General features: G+C 39.9%; 1 protein-coding gene across 1 annotated transcript in view; it reads left to right on the forward strand.

Moving 5' to 3' along the window:
- The window catches only part of vipr1b (vasoactive intestinal peptide receptor 1b), a 48423-nt gene that overhangs the window by 9717 nt on the left and 21330 nt on the right, over positions 1-17376 (forward strand). The window contains 2 exon segments of the mRNA XM_073488900.1: positions 2390-2500; positions 16883-16983. Of these exon segments, the coding sequence (XP_073345001.1) occupies positions 2390-2500; positions 16883-16983 (212 nt within the window).

The following is a 17376-nucleotide window of genomic DNA, read 5'->3' on the forward strand; positions in this document are numbered from 1 at the left end:
AATGCCGGAGCCCTGGGACCTGCTCACCTAAATGGAATGCAGCCGTCATTAATGTTATAAATTCCACCTGTGCTTTTCCTGCTCAAAATGTCTTGCAGTGATCTTTGTTGTGTCTATAGCTTACTCTGTAGCAGAGGTGCTGAAAATGCTCCTCCCCAGGGGAGGATCTGAACACACACCGACATGATAGACATATTTTTAGATCCAGTGTGGGTGAATCGAGGATAGCATTATCACTAATCTTCATCATGGGTAAAAGTCCACAAATCCGCTTAGAAATAGTAAGAACCTGCCTGGGAATCCTCATGTTTAAGGTTTTCCTTCAGTATTAAAGTTATTAAGTGACAGTTTCCTGTACAACCATGACTGCAGCACCAACTGCATGTAGCTAAATTGGCAAACTTTCAGTGGTGCCAATTTGTCAAATGTCAGGGGTTCTGACCCAGATCGTGAAGCGAGGAATCAGTACTTTTCATTGTCACTGACTGGCTTAATGTCACACAGCAGTAATGTTCACATCCATCAATGCAGCATATTTCATTGTGGGATTGTTAGCAGGAAGTTGTCAGTGATGAATGTAACTAAGTACAGTGATTTCAGACACAGCCTGTAGAGTGAGAGTGCAGGGTCATTAACGAGAGCACGACTTTTATTTTATCGCTAACATGATCGCTAGCAAGAGGTTGAAGAATGAAGATAACCATGTGACTCAAAGTCACAAAGATGCCTGATGATAGCATCGTTGCCTGACACCCATGGGCTCATCTGCTGCGTCTGAATATATAATGTAAAAGTCTGAATGAACGTACGGTCAAGAGCACGAGATAGATCATCCATGTGGAGTTTCTGGGCAGAAAAATACATCCATGCCTTTAATATCTTTAATATCTCATCCATATTAACTTTGGGCTATCTCCATTTGGTCTCATTTTAATAAAAAATCACTCCACATTCAGTCCATACTGTGCAGTGCATTAAGGTAAAACACATGGACTCCGTGCGTGGAGACGGCTTCGCTCCTTATCTCTGCAGCGACTCTCATTTCTCTACTCCCCTATCTGCTTCCTCAACAGGAAGGTAGTGGAAGCTGCTCTCAGAGGTCACATCCCTAATAAATGAATTAGCAGTGTGTGCATTTGTGAGAGAAACCATATGTTCACAGCCTAAGGTTATGCAACATATTAAATATAGAGATTGTTCTGCAATGAAACAGAACAGACATGGAAATTGATTATCGTTGGCAGTTTGTGTGTTCTGGTGTCCAGCGCGAACGTGGCACTCTATGCACATTGTTAGAAAAATGAGTTTTGACTTCATTGTTTGGACTTGAAGAAGCTGTCTGCACTCTGACAGAAATTGTTTTCTCATTGGTTTTTGAACCTGAGAAATGTTTGTGTCTCAGAAATGGTTCATTGCTTGTGTTTCTGCTATTTCACACTTTTCTGATGCTTCACTCACGTGTCACAGCTCCGTTGTCAGTGCTGTTGACCTACGCCGCGCTTTCAGAGCGAAAGGTGGCGACTTTCATTTAAAGCCAGAAGAACAAATCTAAAAAAAAAAGATTTCAAAGAAAGTGCACAATTATAATAAACTGTGTGTGAAAATATCCCTGATCCCAGCTGAAGCAGACTAATGCACTCCTGGCATGTGTTTGTTCATGCCCAATTATATCAGAGGAGACGAAACAACCAGTGACAGTGGCGGTGCGGCTTTCACTTTTTTAGGCAAATGCTAGTAGAATTCAAAGGAAGCAAGATTGAGAATTGAGAGGACCAAAAGCTTAACCAAAATAAGCTTACTGAATGGATGGAGTATTTCCTGAAAAGGACAAGGACAAAGACTGGAGAGTTCATACTCTTGCCTTTTGACATTATGTGGGTTTCCATTCACCAGGTTTTATGTGAATTCTCAATCGGTGCATTGAAAAAACTCTGAGCGGAGAGGCAGAAAATGAAAAAGTATCTTGAATATATAAAAAAAAAGATTTAAGTTTAGCATAAGTGGAGAAGTTGGTTTATCCATAAAAGCAAAAGTGCGGCAAAGTTCAATGGAAACAGACTCGAGGAATAATTTATCACATACATGAGGCGTCTTTGATGGACAAAAATATGATAAGATGAAGACAAAAACGTCTGATATTCACAACGTAAGCTTATAGGAAAAAAGTCTTTTTGGGCCAAAACTATCAAAAACAGGCTGGAGCACATCCACAATCCATCTCTTTCCAGCTTGTATTAGATCCGTACCTGCGGTCACCGCACAGCACTGCCTGTGTCATGGGCGTCATGTTCAGCACATGATTTAATAAAGTGATGGTGACATGTGTGTCTCTGTGTGTCTGTCACAGTATGAGCGATGCCATGTTAATGCTATGGTCTCCTCCTGGCAGGTTGCCAAGGCATGTGGGACATCATCGCCTGTTGGCCTTCAGCCAGCGTCGGAGAGGTGGTGACGATAACCTGCCCCACTTACTTCAGTTACTTCAGTGACCAGCACAAAGGTAAACACTTTTTCCTCACTTTTTTGCCACGGTACAGGCCTAAAAAATAACAGAAAATAATGAAACACAGAAAAACACATTAATGTGCAAGTAGAATCATCTCAAACTTGGATTTTCAGCTTGAGAAATTAAGAGAATTGAGAATTTCATCATGTTGTATTAATGGAATAATTCATTTTTATGCAAACAAGCCTTCAGGTGCTAATACAGGACGTTGTGTGGTCATTTTGTCATTAGCTCAGGGCTGCCACACATTTACAGATTTTAATTTATTCACATTGTCTCCAATACTGTGAGTGTTTTGATATTTAAAAGTGTATTTGCATACAGTCGAGCCTTTGGGTAAATACTGAAAATGAAATGTGTTGCTTGCATGCAAATTGACATTTAAAGTTTCACCGTCACCTCCTGAAGACAGCAGACATTATTAGAAACTCTGCAGAAAGCCCAGGGCCAACAACTTGCAGGAATAGTGGATATTGATTCATGAAGCTCATAAACTACATCATTACATCGTTTATATTTATGAGACTAATCTGTAAAATGTCAGGACTTTTTTTTACATTTGTGTAGTATTCCTATCCGATCAAAGAGTGAAAGGAACGATTGTAAAGTGAGAGGCACCTGACAGACGATGCTCTGGAAAAAGTGACCCTGTGAACGGCCTGTTTCAAATAGATATTGGGGATTCTCCAGGTACCTCAGACCCTGGAATTAAAGTTAATCCAGGTTACTGTAAACAGTATGAAGCCTTTACATGAGCCAAATGAAAGAGCAGATTAGAAATGGGCACGTACACTCAGCCACAGATTACAGTCAGGGTCTAAGAAAACAAGGAGGAATCTGGCTCATCCTTTAACCTTTATTTTGGAAGGAGCACAAAGAAAGAGGGGGGAGGAGGAGATATGAGTCACCAAAATAAGATAAGAAAAAGAAACATGACCAAAATTCGGTGTGTTTTTTTTAAATCACTCCGTGTCTCTGTAATTTTCTTCCTGACTAACTCCAGCAGGGCTGTGGGCTGACGCATCCCTCCCAATATTCAATATGTTCAAAATGCCCCAACCCTGATATGGATATGTAGAAAACATCAATGAAAACACTATGAACTCTTTGTCAAACACAAGTTAATGATATGACATGTTTTGTTCAATCTCAAAAATGCCAAATCTTCACTAATGAACACAACTTTTGTGTTTTTTAAAGTGTAAATACAATCACCACCGAGTAAAAAGCTAGCGTTAGGCTAAAAGCAAACTTCATCGCAGTTGCCTAACTTCAGACGTGAGAACCATTGGGCTATACTGCCGTCGACCGTGATAGTTTTTGTGAAGTTTTTTGAAGTGACAATTTACAAATATTGTCCCACAATATTATGCTAAATTCCTGCCAGAACGCTAGCTAGCGAGCAAACATTCTTGCATTTGCTAGCGACTCGCCCTTGCGTTCTGAGCATATTCCACTTGTTAGCTTTGCATCAGGTTAGGATCCCTTAATGTTCTCATCAGTTGTTGATGGGTCACTTTTAATTCAATTTTAACACAGACCTGGCACTTCAGCCAGGACATGCATTAAAAGGTTACGTTAACACTGATATGTAATTTTGCGCTGGACGTATCAAATCAACGTTCATGTACTAAAGTCTGAGTAAAGTTCTTCCCAAATGTTGGTGAATTGAATACTTTAGAGTGGCAGGATATTGTTTTGGGGAGGTGGGGGGTGGGTTTGGGCCCCCTGACTGTTCTCTCCTTGGCTACCGCTTTGAATTTTTGATCTTTTTAACTGAGCTCCTCAAAAGCTAGACCTCAGAAGTCTTGTTTTGCTCATCTGTTTTTTGGAGACATTTCTGCCATTTGCCTCCCTGTCTTTCAAAGCCTTACTGGCCTTGTTTTTTTTTTTTCTCTCTCACTCTTTGAACTACCCCGCTGCCTGCACATTCTTGGAGACTTTCAAATTGTTCACAACACCTGCGCTATCAAAACTTTTGCTCCCTCAGCTACATGACTCAACTAACAGGAACTTATTCTTCTTAAGAACCGACTCCATTTTTCACTCTGTAGCCTCCGGGAAATAAAGAAAAATGACACTGACCATTGTCACCACCGGTCTTCTTAACTGACAAGTCGATGCTGAATCACAACATATTGTATCTATTGCTGCGCTGCTCTCTATAGAAGCCTTCACTTCACTTCACGCAGATGATTTGATTTCCCTCTTTTCTTCTTATAAGTGTTGACTGATTTCTTTCTTCTGCACTTCAATATTATTTAAGGGATGAGAAAGGGGGCAGAGAACACAAGATTTAAAACATGTAAAAGTGATTTCCATGGGCTTCAGCCGTTAATCATATGGCAATCATAATATCTGTCAGAATAGCTGCAACATTTTTTTGCCGGCTTAGTTTTTTGTCTGTAGTTTACTGAGGCTGAATCTACAGAGTTGATCATGGCCACAGCAGTTTTTTGGCATGCTGTGTAAAAGTTTTTTTGCCTTACTCTAAACTTTAATTGATTATTAGGTTAATAAATTAAACACACATGAAAGCGGGGTTGACTGTGGTGCAGATCAGCATGAACACCAGTTTCGATATTTTCTCTGATGCTGCCTGACCCAAAACATCCCCATCACATCCTTTTTTTCTCCTCTCAGAGAATCATTTTCAGCCCTCTGCTGATGGATATCCATTCCATCTTTTCAACACCTCTGGGCAATTTCCCTGCAGCTTTTTTACCTGCTCATCTTGACTTGACCCAGCAAGTCATTGCTCATTTTTGCCCCCCTGACTGACAGATGCGCTAATATCCAACTGTTTACAATTACTGGGAAATAAGATATTAAATCAGGTCGCGATATTGCAGTTGAAATGGATTTCAGCAGGTTTTTCACAGACGAAAGGGCCTCATAATCATTTCAGACTCTTCAGTGTGAACACAAAAAATGTTCCCCTCTCTGTGTCTAACCTTTTATCCTTTATACTTGACACATCGGTATTAACATCTGCTGGTTCTTATAAAGCCTGCTCCTTTTTTCCCACCTAAAGAGACAATACAAGGGTTCATTAATCCTCAGTTTCTCCCCACTACCTTTGACGCTTCAGGGCAACTCTTTTGAGTTTGTTTTTTTTTTTGTGGGGGGGGGCTTTAAACGTGTAATGTGTAAGAATTGGCTAACTTGTTAATTCATACTCCAAACCAACAGGGGGCAGCATATTTCCAGAAAAACTGCTAACTGTAGCTGCCATTAGTTTGTTAGCTCGGTTAGCTGTGCAGCTAGCGATCTGGAATGGGAACTTGGAGGAGTAGGGGAGTGTTGGTGTTTACACTGCTAGCACAGAACTTTTGGGCCGTGACGGGCTGAACCTAGCTGGTTATCATGTTGTCTTCAGTCGATATCTCTGCAGCAATACATAGATATCATATCCTCAAAACTGTTATTTCTTCACATTTGGTTGATTTTAGTTATATTTGAATCTTTTCAACAACAATTCTTACATATTGCCCCTTTAAAGGTGCAATATGGTGCTTCTCTAAACTAAGCTCGGCTAACAGGCTTCGTGATTAACAGGCATGAGAGTGGTATCAGTTGTGTCCAGATGCGGATTAATGCACAGGCTTCCCTAGGCTGCAGCCTAGGGGCCCCACGTGTGGAGGGGCCGTGGCGTCACAGCCGTGGGGGACTTTTAAAACAAGGTGATTTCATCCCCCCGACTTTCTCCTAAGGTATTAAACCGTTTGCCCGCCCTCGCAGTGTACCAGCGTACTAAAATGGAGCGCACCTCAGTCCCCCATACATGAAAACCCATTGGCCAAGTTAGATAGATTGACAGCCATCAAGCCAATCAAAGCCATTTGACCAAACCCACTAGTCCCGCCCCCCGGGAAAATAAACACGTACATATAAATATAAACATACTAATATTAAGCAAGCCAGGTGGCAAACAAAGTTAATGCAAGCCAGGTAAAGTTAATGGTAACTGACAGATAGTTTTCTAGAGACATCCACTGATTTTGATATTATTCAACATTATCATTATTCTTTTTGTTAGGAATGCCAAACAGGAAGAGGCAGCAGAAGATAGACTTCTTTTTCAAGTCAAGTTGTCATTTAATTGGAGTTATGTGACAGGAGGGAAACAGAAAGCTAGCTTTCAATCCATAAATGCACTAGTTAAATTTTATGGTAGTACATTCATATTCTTGCATTAATGCCATGTAGGTGTTCATTTACGTAACTTAAAGCTATTTGTTGGAGCTTAAAACCTTCTTTTCAATGAAGAAAATCTCCTTCATCAACTCATCCCTGTTACTGCTCTCAGAAACTAGAAAAGAATAGAAATGAAGACAATGAAATGCAATAAAACTATTAAAATCTTAAATAATAAGAGGAATAAAATAATATAGAGTACAATAAAGGCTAGGATGAAAGATTAGTTAAAACAGATTAGAACAACAAAATATATGTAAAATAATTAATAAAAAGCAGATAAAAGAACAACAAAAGAATTGAATGTTTCCTAATCAAAATCAAGGCTGTTTGTTCTAAGTTTACATAAAATATTTCAACACTTCCATGTTCAGGAATATTAACATTGAGTTCTTTATGTAGGATGTTTCTGAGGAAGGTAAGTTCAGGAGTCAGGACAAAGGAAAGCATGGAGAAGATGAGGGAGAGAACAGGAGAGAAGTTGGAGAGAAGACAAGAGGGGGAGAACACAGGAGAAGAGAGGGAGAACACAAGGAGAAGGAGAAGGGGAGAACATGAGAGGAGGAGAAGGAGATAACACAAGAGAAGAGGGAGGAACACAGTGTTCTTGACAATTTCACTCACTCACACTTGTTCTTTAATAAGACATATACATTAATTTCTTAATACCATGGTATGTGATTGCTTGTGAATATATAATATCTCAGGTTAAAGAGCGTTGTGCTATAATGTACATTTTGAATGCAATATTATTGGCATATCCTAGTGAAGAAAATCTAGAAATGCATCGCATTAGTTGATTAGTTAGACTGAAACAGGGGCCAAAGGTGGTTGCGGTGCTCATGTGCTACCCCAGAACCCCCCCACATTTAAAATTGCTGCTCCACCCCTGTGGAGGGGTCCTTGAATTGGTCAGATTATTTAGAAATTTAAATACACTTTTATAATTATGGTACTTGTACAATAATGGAAAAATTCATTGACCTCTATTGGTCCATGGGGTAATAAACAAACAAAACAGCACTGATTGGGCAGACACGGGTCACCTCATCCAATCAAGCTCATCGATTCGATTTGACCTACCTGTGTGCTAACTGGAGTGTGTGTGGATCATGTTTGCCAAATATTCTCCTGCACTGTTACACATGGTGCAAAATTAAATTTTTTCTGGGAGAGCATGATGCATAAGGGGGGGCCCACATAAAAAATAGCCTAGGGGCCCATGACTACCTTAATCCTCCTCTGGTTGTGTCATCGAAGTATAAAATGTGTAACCATTCCTTTACATTTCTTTACAAAGATAATATCCTAGATGACTTTATTTGGCCTCTACTGCTGCTGTTTTCATGACAACAGGACCAATTGACTACTTGTATGGCTGTGATAAGTAACAGTTAGCCTCAGAGTTTTTCTTCCTGTTTTTTGGGTTAATTTTCATGTTTTGATCATTCATCAGAAAGTTTCAAAAGTTTTTTACTGTAACACACTCCATATTTATTTATTTTTTTTTTATCGTTTTGTAGCCCAAAACCTCCTCAAACCTGAAAAGCTGCTGTTACCTACGTTTGCATATTCTGTGGGTGTGAAAAAGCCGATCCATCACCTCTTAAACATTCAGTGAAAAATTAAATATGGTCTCTATCCACTGGTGCAGGCTAACGTGTGATTCTTCTTTTGGGGTTTTTTTTTCCCTTGTGGGAGTGTTGCTGCACTCATGCAGGCATTAGTGCCTCAGAGAGTCAAACAGCAAATTAGAGACACGGGGAAATGTGACACTTCAAAGATGGAGGATGCACTTTAATCCCCACATGTATTGATGGCAGCATGAAAGAGAGGTTGACTTTAAAGCTGATGACAGAGAACAGAAAAATCTAGCAGTGCTTTGGCTTGTGGGGTGAAAGTACACCACCACTAGCACCATTCGTTAAATATTCCTTAGAATAATGTAAAGATTGCCACAATAAAAGTCTTTCTGGGTTATTAATTCTAATATTATTTTACAATATTATGATTATTGATATCAGCATCAGTAAGCTCACTTGTAGAGCACATCACAGATACATGAATAACTCTAATATTGATTATTGTTTTTTTTCTCAGCATAATAAGCAGTTTTGGCTTTAATAACAACCAGTTCCTTGTTAGCGGAGACATATTTTCATGTAATTAGGAGCCATGGGAGCTTCACAATCTTGAGCCCAACATTAAAGTGAATGCTCAGTTTTTCTCAGTATTGATGTAATTGGTTTTCTGGTTCCCTTTACCTCAAGAATGAATTGACCCATTTGTTCAATAGTCCTGAGACCTTAATTCCCCACTGAGGCAGAAATGAACAGTAGATGACAACTGGCTTGTGTGTCGTATATCATCACATTGAATTGTTTGTTAACTGTTTTGCATGTTTGGTATGATTTTGAGTTCTGTCAGTGGTGAATGGTTGAAAAAAAACATGTGCATTTATAGTGCAATGTTTGATTGCCAGTGACACTCATCAGTGGAGGATACTGGGCAGCTAGTGAAGGGCAGCAGTCGTCAATTACTCTTGTGATATGAAGCCCCCTTTGAATTTTGGCCATATTCTACAAATTATACTTTTAACTTGCTTTAATAAGAAGATCTGAAGAGTTTTTCTGTTTTTTCAAAGTTCGGACTTGCTCCGCTTCTATGTACATGTCATGTTGTTGCCACACAGGAAGTTTCAGCACTGATATCTTATTGTGAAACAATAATAATAATAATCAGGTAAGGGATCTGAAGGGTCGGTCCAGATGGCCGATTTCACAGGCGACTCCATCCCATGAACATGAACAGGTGTCAGGATTAAGCCAGATTTTATTAGTCACACTCTTTTTGTCAGACTTTGTGGTGGGGGCGTCATCAAACAGAGGCAAATGTCATTTTGGAATAAACTAAATATTCTACCCTTCCTTTTTCATTTTCATTCACATTGAAATTACATGATGTTCATGACCTTTTCCAGATATTGAGCTGCAGCTGTTTGTGCACAACCCTAATCTTCGCACTGATTGAGTTTCCCATTCACATCTGCTCCTTTTTGTTGCTTTACCTTTAATACGGAAATTGCTTTTACCCCGATTCACCTCATCTGTGTTTTATGAAAGGAAAGTTGTATACACAAGAAAAAATCAAAGGAAACAACTATGCACTTATAACCATCTCTCAGCACAACTGTGAGTGTTGTACGCAGCCATGCTAAAACACATTCAGACTTGTTTTAAACAGTTTGCTGACATATGCCCATAATAATAATGATAACAAAAATAATACATTTAATTTATATAGCGCCTTTCAGGGTACCCAAGGACGCTTAACAAAGTGGAACAAGCATGAAAGCAGAACATGCCCATGTCCTGTGGTATCAGGTTAAAAGAGAGGTGGTGTCGCTCCTGGTGGTAGGTTATACTTAATCTTCAAAGTTCACTTTAAAGTCAAAAATACATACTTTTCCTTTCACCTGTGGGGCTTTTTATCCACCCAGACTATTTTGGTGTGAGTTGCCGACTTTTGGAGATATGCCTGCCTTCTCTCGAATATAATGGAACTAGATGGCAGTAACCAGTCATGATTTCTGGAACGAGACATTGCTGTTGAGTTTTTCAAATGTATTTCCTTAGCACGTTGAGCACCACAAGCCAAGTGCCAAGCTGAGACTTTAGGACCGATATCTCCAAAACTCCAAAAATAACAATCCCAGTCAGTATGCCAAGTTGTATGGTCCCCCCCTCCAGATTGTGACTAGGACAACCTTACTTAACTTTTTCTAGCTTGGGGTCAGGAATAGCCAGTGTTTTGCATGAACGCTAAAATAGCGCTCATTGAAGGCACTAATTTTACTTTTTAGCTGCTAAAAGTCATACATTGCTGTACAGTGACTTTTTTTTTTTACACATTACCTCCAACACTATTGGCTCCGCCCACTAAAACACACACATGGAGGAAATAAGTGAGAACTATTGTCTGCACATCTATCGGTCGAGCTGTAGATTCCCGTCCGAGTGGTATGTTTGTCTTGTCTCCCAAAAAGATGGACTGTCTAGTGTCTGTTTACTTGCTTTGACCTCGTTACAGTCATATCAATTCATTATTTTTATCGTGATTAAGATAATTTCCTCTGCAACCTGTGTACAAACGTGCTTTCACAGTAACATGTAAAGGGTTAATTCAGTATGCTAAAACATGCAGAAATAATACATTTGCATATGTTTTCAGTATAACAATGATGAACTATTCACTACTTCTGTGCCACTTTACAGCTAAAGTGGATGTTTTTCTTGCCGGTCACACTTAGTGTTGGACTGCTCAGCTAAGCAGACATCACAGCAATTAATCTTTCATTGTGAGAGACGACTATGACGGCTCGTCTCAGTGATTATGCGCTTTGCATCTACAATCGTAGTATAAGCCAGACACACAGGTCCTCCATTTATTTATGTTGGAAGAAAAGACAAAAATAATGCAACATGGCTTTTACTAATTCCACTTTTTCAGTAGTAAAGTACAAGTGATCACAGGACTGGCAGGTACAAGTCGATATGTGGGGGTCTCAGCTTGGTATTGGTGCAGACTGAGCCATAATCAGAACACTGATTGTGTGTTCAAATATTTAAAATAACCAGGAACATGTGTTACTGAGACCAACGATCATATCTCAATGTTAAACCTTGAGCTCAAACAAGTAGTTTCAGTTTCCTAAAGTCAACCAAACATGTTTACTGATGTCTGCAGGTCACATACTGTATGTGAGTTTTGCTCCTGACTGGCTGTGGCAGGCATAGCAGGGGCAGACTTGGTCAAAAGTAACTGTGGGAGTTTTGTAATCCCCATTAGACACTTCGGCGCACCAAACTTTCTTTAAGCTTGACGGACATGTTCTGTATGTTCAAGGCCTCATCATAATTCAGCTCTGAATGCTACTGAAAGTATACAAACAACAGTAAAGTCAGAAGGAGATTGGTGTCTGCTGGTGTCAGATAATTGAGTGCTGTGTAAACCTTTGGAAAACGGAAAAACAAATTCATAAAACTTCAAAATCAAAATGGTAAATATTCTGCATGCAAATACTGCAGGAGTTTACCTTCAAACTCAAAACAAATATAATGAGATGGAAACAGCTTGAGGTGAACTCCTCTGGAGGGACACAGAGACACGACTGAGACTGCAGATAAATCTCTCTAAATCTGTGACTTCAAAAACTCTGTTGTACTTCTAGTTCAGCACTTTCTTTCTAAGATATATTTACAACAATTTGAAAAGGTTTTGCACACAGCAAACATGAACACCAGACTCCCTTAGAAATTCGCTCAATTTATTGAGTTGTTGAACACTGTCTATGACAATTTCTCAATTATTTGAGCATTCTTATAAAATGTTATTTCTTTAGTACAAGAAAGAAAGCGTTCTCTCTTTCTCTGCTGTGAATCTGAATCATACTTTTTTTTTATTATCAATTGAGGGTTTTTATGATGGCTTCTTTTAGCCATGGGTCCATGCGACAGGACACTGCTGTTTGTTTGCTGATTCAAACCAGCAGTTAATGTTGGTTTCTTTAAACCAAGACCACAAACATTTCCTAATTTAACCAAGTTTTTATTTTCATAATCATGATGACAAAGCCCTGCTAAACTTCAACCTGACCATTTCTTTTGTTTTAAAGGCACCGATTAAATCATGCCCTCCTGCTGGTAGGGACACCCGATTAGAAAAAACTTCTGTGTCCTTCTAGAAAACATGGACAACGATTTTGTATTGTAATTTTGTACAAATATTCATAAAACCCAGGTGAATATTCATACTGACTAACTCACCCTCATGATGACTCGCAATCACTTTTATGATTCATTAACTTTTGGTCCCAATAGATGTTTTAGCTGTTTTTGTGGTCCACCCGTTATCTCTTGTCTTGTTTCTTGTCTGTGTGTGTATGTCTGATTTGAATCACCATGCTTAACGCAATACACAGTTTTGGCTGAGTAGCGTAATGTGAGTGATTTACAACACATACAATCAGCCTGTTAGTTTCCTGGACCGCTTGTGCCAGAAATCAGAAGAAGAAAGAAGAAAAAGCTCAAAGGTGAGCGAGAGCTGCTGCAACAGGCTGCCACTCACGTGGCGCCATCTTGCATGACGAAAGGCTAGGAAAGCTGTGCCACTTAAAATAGAAACGCTGGATAGGAAGATCATTTTGCTAACTGCCTACTGATTATGACCACATTTCTGCAAAACTAATGACATTCTCATCGGCATCAGTTGTACCATGTGTTTAGTGCTAGCTAGCTGCATGCTAACATGCTAAACATGGTATACAAACACACGCTAAACATCATCCTGTTAGCATTGTAGCTACATGCAGCTGCTAGGGTATTCAGAGAATACAATCAGTGTCAAAGAAATTTCATTCTAAATTACTTCATATCTTATGTGGGCACATAGAAGGGCATTCATCATCAGGATTTATTACAACTGTCGGAAAACCTATTGGACAAACTGTACATTTGAGATGCAATTGGAGGAAAATATCAGCCTATTCCAGCACTTACTGAGTTTCCAAGTAGACAGAGAGAGATGCCTGATAAACAAAAATCAATTTCCAGCAAGCTGACGCCATTCAGGTGCAACACCATGTCTGAAAACATAATCTATTAGAGTAAGAGCATGCCGTCGTCAATCATGCTTTACAGCGTATGATTATCTCTAATCAATCATCCCACTCACCTGAATCTTAAGGGATCTTGATGCAGACTGTGTCTCTGAGCAGTGCTGGATATGTTTCACTCAACTGACTGACAGATTCTCCATAGAGATGACCTGACATGACTGAATGAAAACACATTCTTTGTATTTCCCTCGCTGCTTGTTATCAAAGAAATATAATGATTGAAAGCAGGAGTGACCTGGGTTCTCCTCAGCAGTAAGTTTAGTTGTAAATGACTGTGTGAGAAGGACTGTCTCAGGTGAGTGTGACCCAGCTAGGTGGGATCATCTTTTTCTCTGCAAATGGCCCGACGCTGCAGCCGATGACGGCGCCCCACTTTTGCTTTGTTCTCTTACATACAAGAAAATGTCATGACAGCTGCTCGCATCATACAGGACATCAAAACGATCCTCCTGCATGAGAATTCACAGATCGAGCTGTTAGTGGTGGTAATGGGACTATCAGAGGATGGCTGTCCATGAGCTTCTCTTCTTCTCTGGTATTTAAAGATCCATCATCTTGGGTCCCTCAAAACAGTGACTATGTAAGGGAAAATTGATCTTAACGGATTGTATCAGTAGGATATGGATGGTGGAGCAATCACTACAGTATCTGTTGATATCATGGGCGTAGGAAGCATTTAACATGTGGGTGGGACAAGTTTTGAAAAGGAAGAAGAATGTGTGGAATAAAAAAGCCGATATCTCTGGTTCTGCTGTATCGATTTTGATCATTTGTTTTTAAACTGTCCATAATAAGTCAAACAGTGTTATAGTAGTGCAGTGCGAGACCAGTGGACACAGTGCAACTTCGCCACATCACTGGAGGCAATTTATAAGATTAGACACAGCTTCCTCTGGAGCCACAAAAGGCTATATACTTCTTTTTCACATACACAGAAGTACTCCCCAAGACCTGTAAACACACTTTAGTGTGTAAAATGGCCCTTTAAATTAAATGAATGAAAAGCTGAATATCATCTGCGTAGCAGAGATATGCAACATCTTTAAAGTTTCTTAAGATCTGTTCAAAGAGAAGCACACCAAACAGAACAGGGCTAAGGACCGACCCTTGGGGCACACCCCGAAACAGAGCTTCAGATGAAGAGGCAGAGTCGCCAAGAGCAACCGAGACAGTCCTGTCAGAGAGATAGTGGGAGAAGCACTGCAGGGCTCACCCAGAGACACAACCACCTCTTAAGTCTGTCAGTTGAGACTCTGAAGAGCAATTTCTGTTGAGTGCAACAGAAGAAAGCCTGAGTGACACATACTTAGAAATAGCAGTTCAGAAACTTAAATTAAACTTTTGTGTCTTGTTGTATAGTAAAGGTGTTGCCAGTTTGTCCAGGAGGCACAGACAAGTTTATATATCGTGTGTAAGATGTATTTTACAATCTGTATATGTGTAAAACTGTTCAAGCTGATACAATATCTGTCTGTGAAACGGCCTTGAGTCCAGATGAAGTCGCTTTTCTCTGTAGTGCTTTTCTGTCGTCCCCTTGCTCCTCCATTCTGCAATATTCTGCAGTGCAGTAATAAATCTATTGAACAGACTGCGAGTCTACCACCCTGACTACAAATGAGTCGATTGGCCTGAACAATGACTTCACACCTTCTATAGTCAATGTTTCATTTAGTGTGTGTGTGTGTGTGTGTGTGTGTGGAGTGAACATACACATCCATGAAAGCATGTTTGGTTAATAGAGGGGTGGACTAAGGATGAAATAAGAGGGAAAATGAGGCTGAATTTAAACCCATCATCCCAGCATGAAGCTCAAATGCAGCCACGGCAGCGGCGATAGCAAACCTTTCTCTGGCTGATCAGCGTTTCTAGACACCGACCTCCTGCTGCACATGCTTTCCTCCACAGCTCTGTGCCTGCGTATGATAACATTTGGTCATAATTGTCCAGGTTTGCATGCGCAGAGCAGCTTGTCTGTTGGTCACATTGAAGTTGAGGTCTCATTTGGGGTTAAGCTTTTTACATGAACCTCTGATGCACCACAAATGAATAAACCATGAATAAATCCCATGAATAAACCAAATAACCGACTATTTCTGGTGCTCGTCTCCTGCAATTACGCACAAAAAGTATGTCTTCGGCAGAGGAAATAGCAGGTCATATCTAGCACAGTGTGTAAGGGAAAACTGATCTTAATGGATTGTATCAATAGGATATGGACAGTGGAGCAATCACTTCAGTATCTGTTGATATCATGAGTGTAGGAAGCATTTAATATGTGGGTGGGACAAGTTTTGAAAAGGAAGAAGAAAGTGTGGAATAAAAAAGGCGATATTTCTGGTTCTGCTGTATGGATTTTGCACGGGGGAAGAAATGATAATCTGGATGTTCTTACAGTAATGCATAAGCAGTTGTATCACATATAATTTTATTCAATACAAAAGCTCATATAAACAATCCGTAAAAGAAGCAAAAGAAAACCACAAAGTCGTAACAGTGAAAAATAAGAGCAGACAATCGCAGTGAGAATCAATATGACAACAAATGAAGTAATGAAGCATATTACACCTCCACCAGAGAGGTCACAGCTCTCAACGGATCTATTTTATTGCCTACGTTATTACACAGAAAGGTAAAATCAACAGAGACTACTTAACGTTTCCAGCTACACAACAATGCCACAATATGCTTTCCGAATTGTCCGAACATGTTGCTGCTTGATAGCGGCCTTGAATACAGTTATTCAGTGATCCTTAAGTTTAAGTTTGGAATCAACATAATGAAGAATTGTGGTTATTTATTCATGTTATTTGGCAAGTAGCGATATGTTCAAGTAAATGTTGTCTGTCAATGCATTTTAATTCCTTTCTGCCAAACAATCTGATCTTGTATTTCAATGTACCAACCCCACAGGAAGTTATAGCATAAACAAATTCACTTACTGATTGGGCTTGTCATGTAGCTGTGTGTCCTTTAACACAATATTTCACAAAACTGGCTACACACCTGGCAAGCCAACCTCCTCACTTATTCGATACCATGCCTCTTTGTGTCCTGTTTTTGTTTCGATAATGCTTCCCTGGTCTGCACTTTGTGCCCAAAACATCCACCCAAACTGCATCATTATGACTCTTGTGTGGGAAATAAATAAAAAAAATACCAAAGAATAATGGTCTCGGCATGATAATGTTTCCTCATATGACATGCATACCATTCCTTGACTCGAGCGTGTTAATATTTATTTATGGTTGGATGAGGATCAGAATGTCAGTGCCCTCTGCAGGCACAGAGTCAGTAACGGCTCACATTAGTGGGAGAGATTCAAGTTTGTGGAGGTTTTCTAGTTGTTTGCAGTGACACAACAAGCCGAGATACGAGGTCACTCATTCCACCGTAGGTCTCACAGCAGTGGAGCGTTGGATAAATTTAAACTAACTTGTTGAGCAGATAAAAGGGAAATCTGCTTTGAAGTGGCTTTGACCTCTGCATGCCTTCACAAAATCCAGGTAACCTCTCCAAGACCTGCACAGCAGACGGCTGGACTGAGATGCATCCTTTTGACATCGCCGTGAACTGTGGATACAATCTCAACAGCACCAGCGACGATGTGAGTACACCTCTGCTGTCAATAAGAGGCAGCAGAGCAGATACCCAATGGTCCAATTGTGAATGAACTCTGTGGCACAGTGCGAAACTAGCTCGAGATCCAGTGGGCAGGAAGAATTTAATAAGAACATCCTTGTCTTCTCAGTGGGAGGATGTTGTCGGGGCTATCAGGAAAATAGCTTTATTGATCGTTAATTTCACGACTCATACTTTTTCTATGCCTGCATTCAATTGTTTCTTTCTTTTATGGCCTCAAGGGACAAAGAAGACCACTGAATGCGCTGCATAACATGAGAACTGTTTGTCCATGTTAGCATCTTGGAGCTTTGAAAAGCGTTGGTAATTATTGTTCTGCTTCTGGTGGATTTTTGTAGACAAGGTCAGAAGTACTGGA

The sequence above is a fragment of the Pagrus major genome, chromosome 19 (assembly GCF_040436345.1).
Source record: "Pagrus major chromosome 19, Pma_NU_1.0".
Lineage (NCBI taxonomy): Eukaryota > Metazoa > Chordata > Actinopteri > Spariformes > Sparidae > Pagrus > Pagrus major.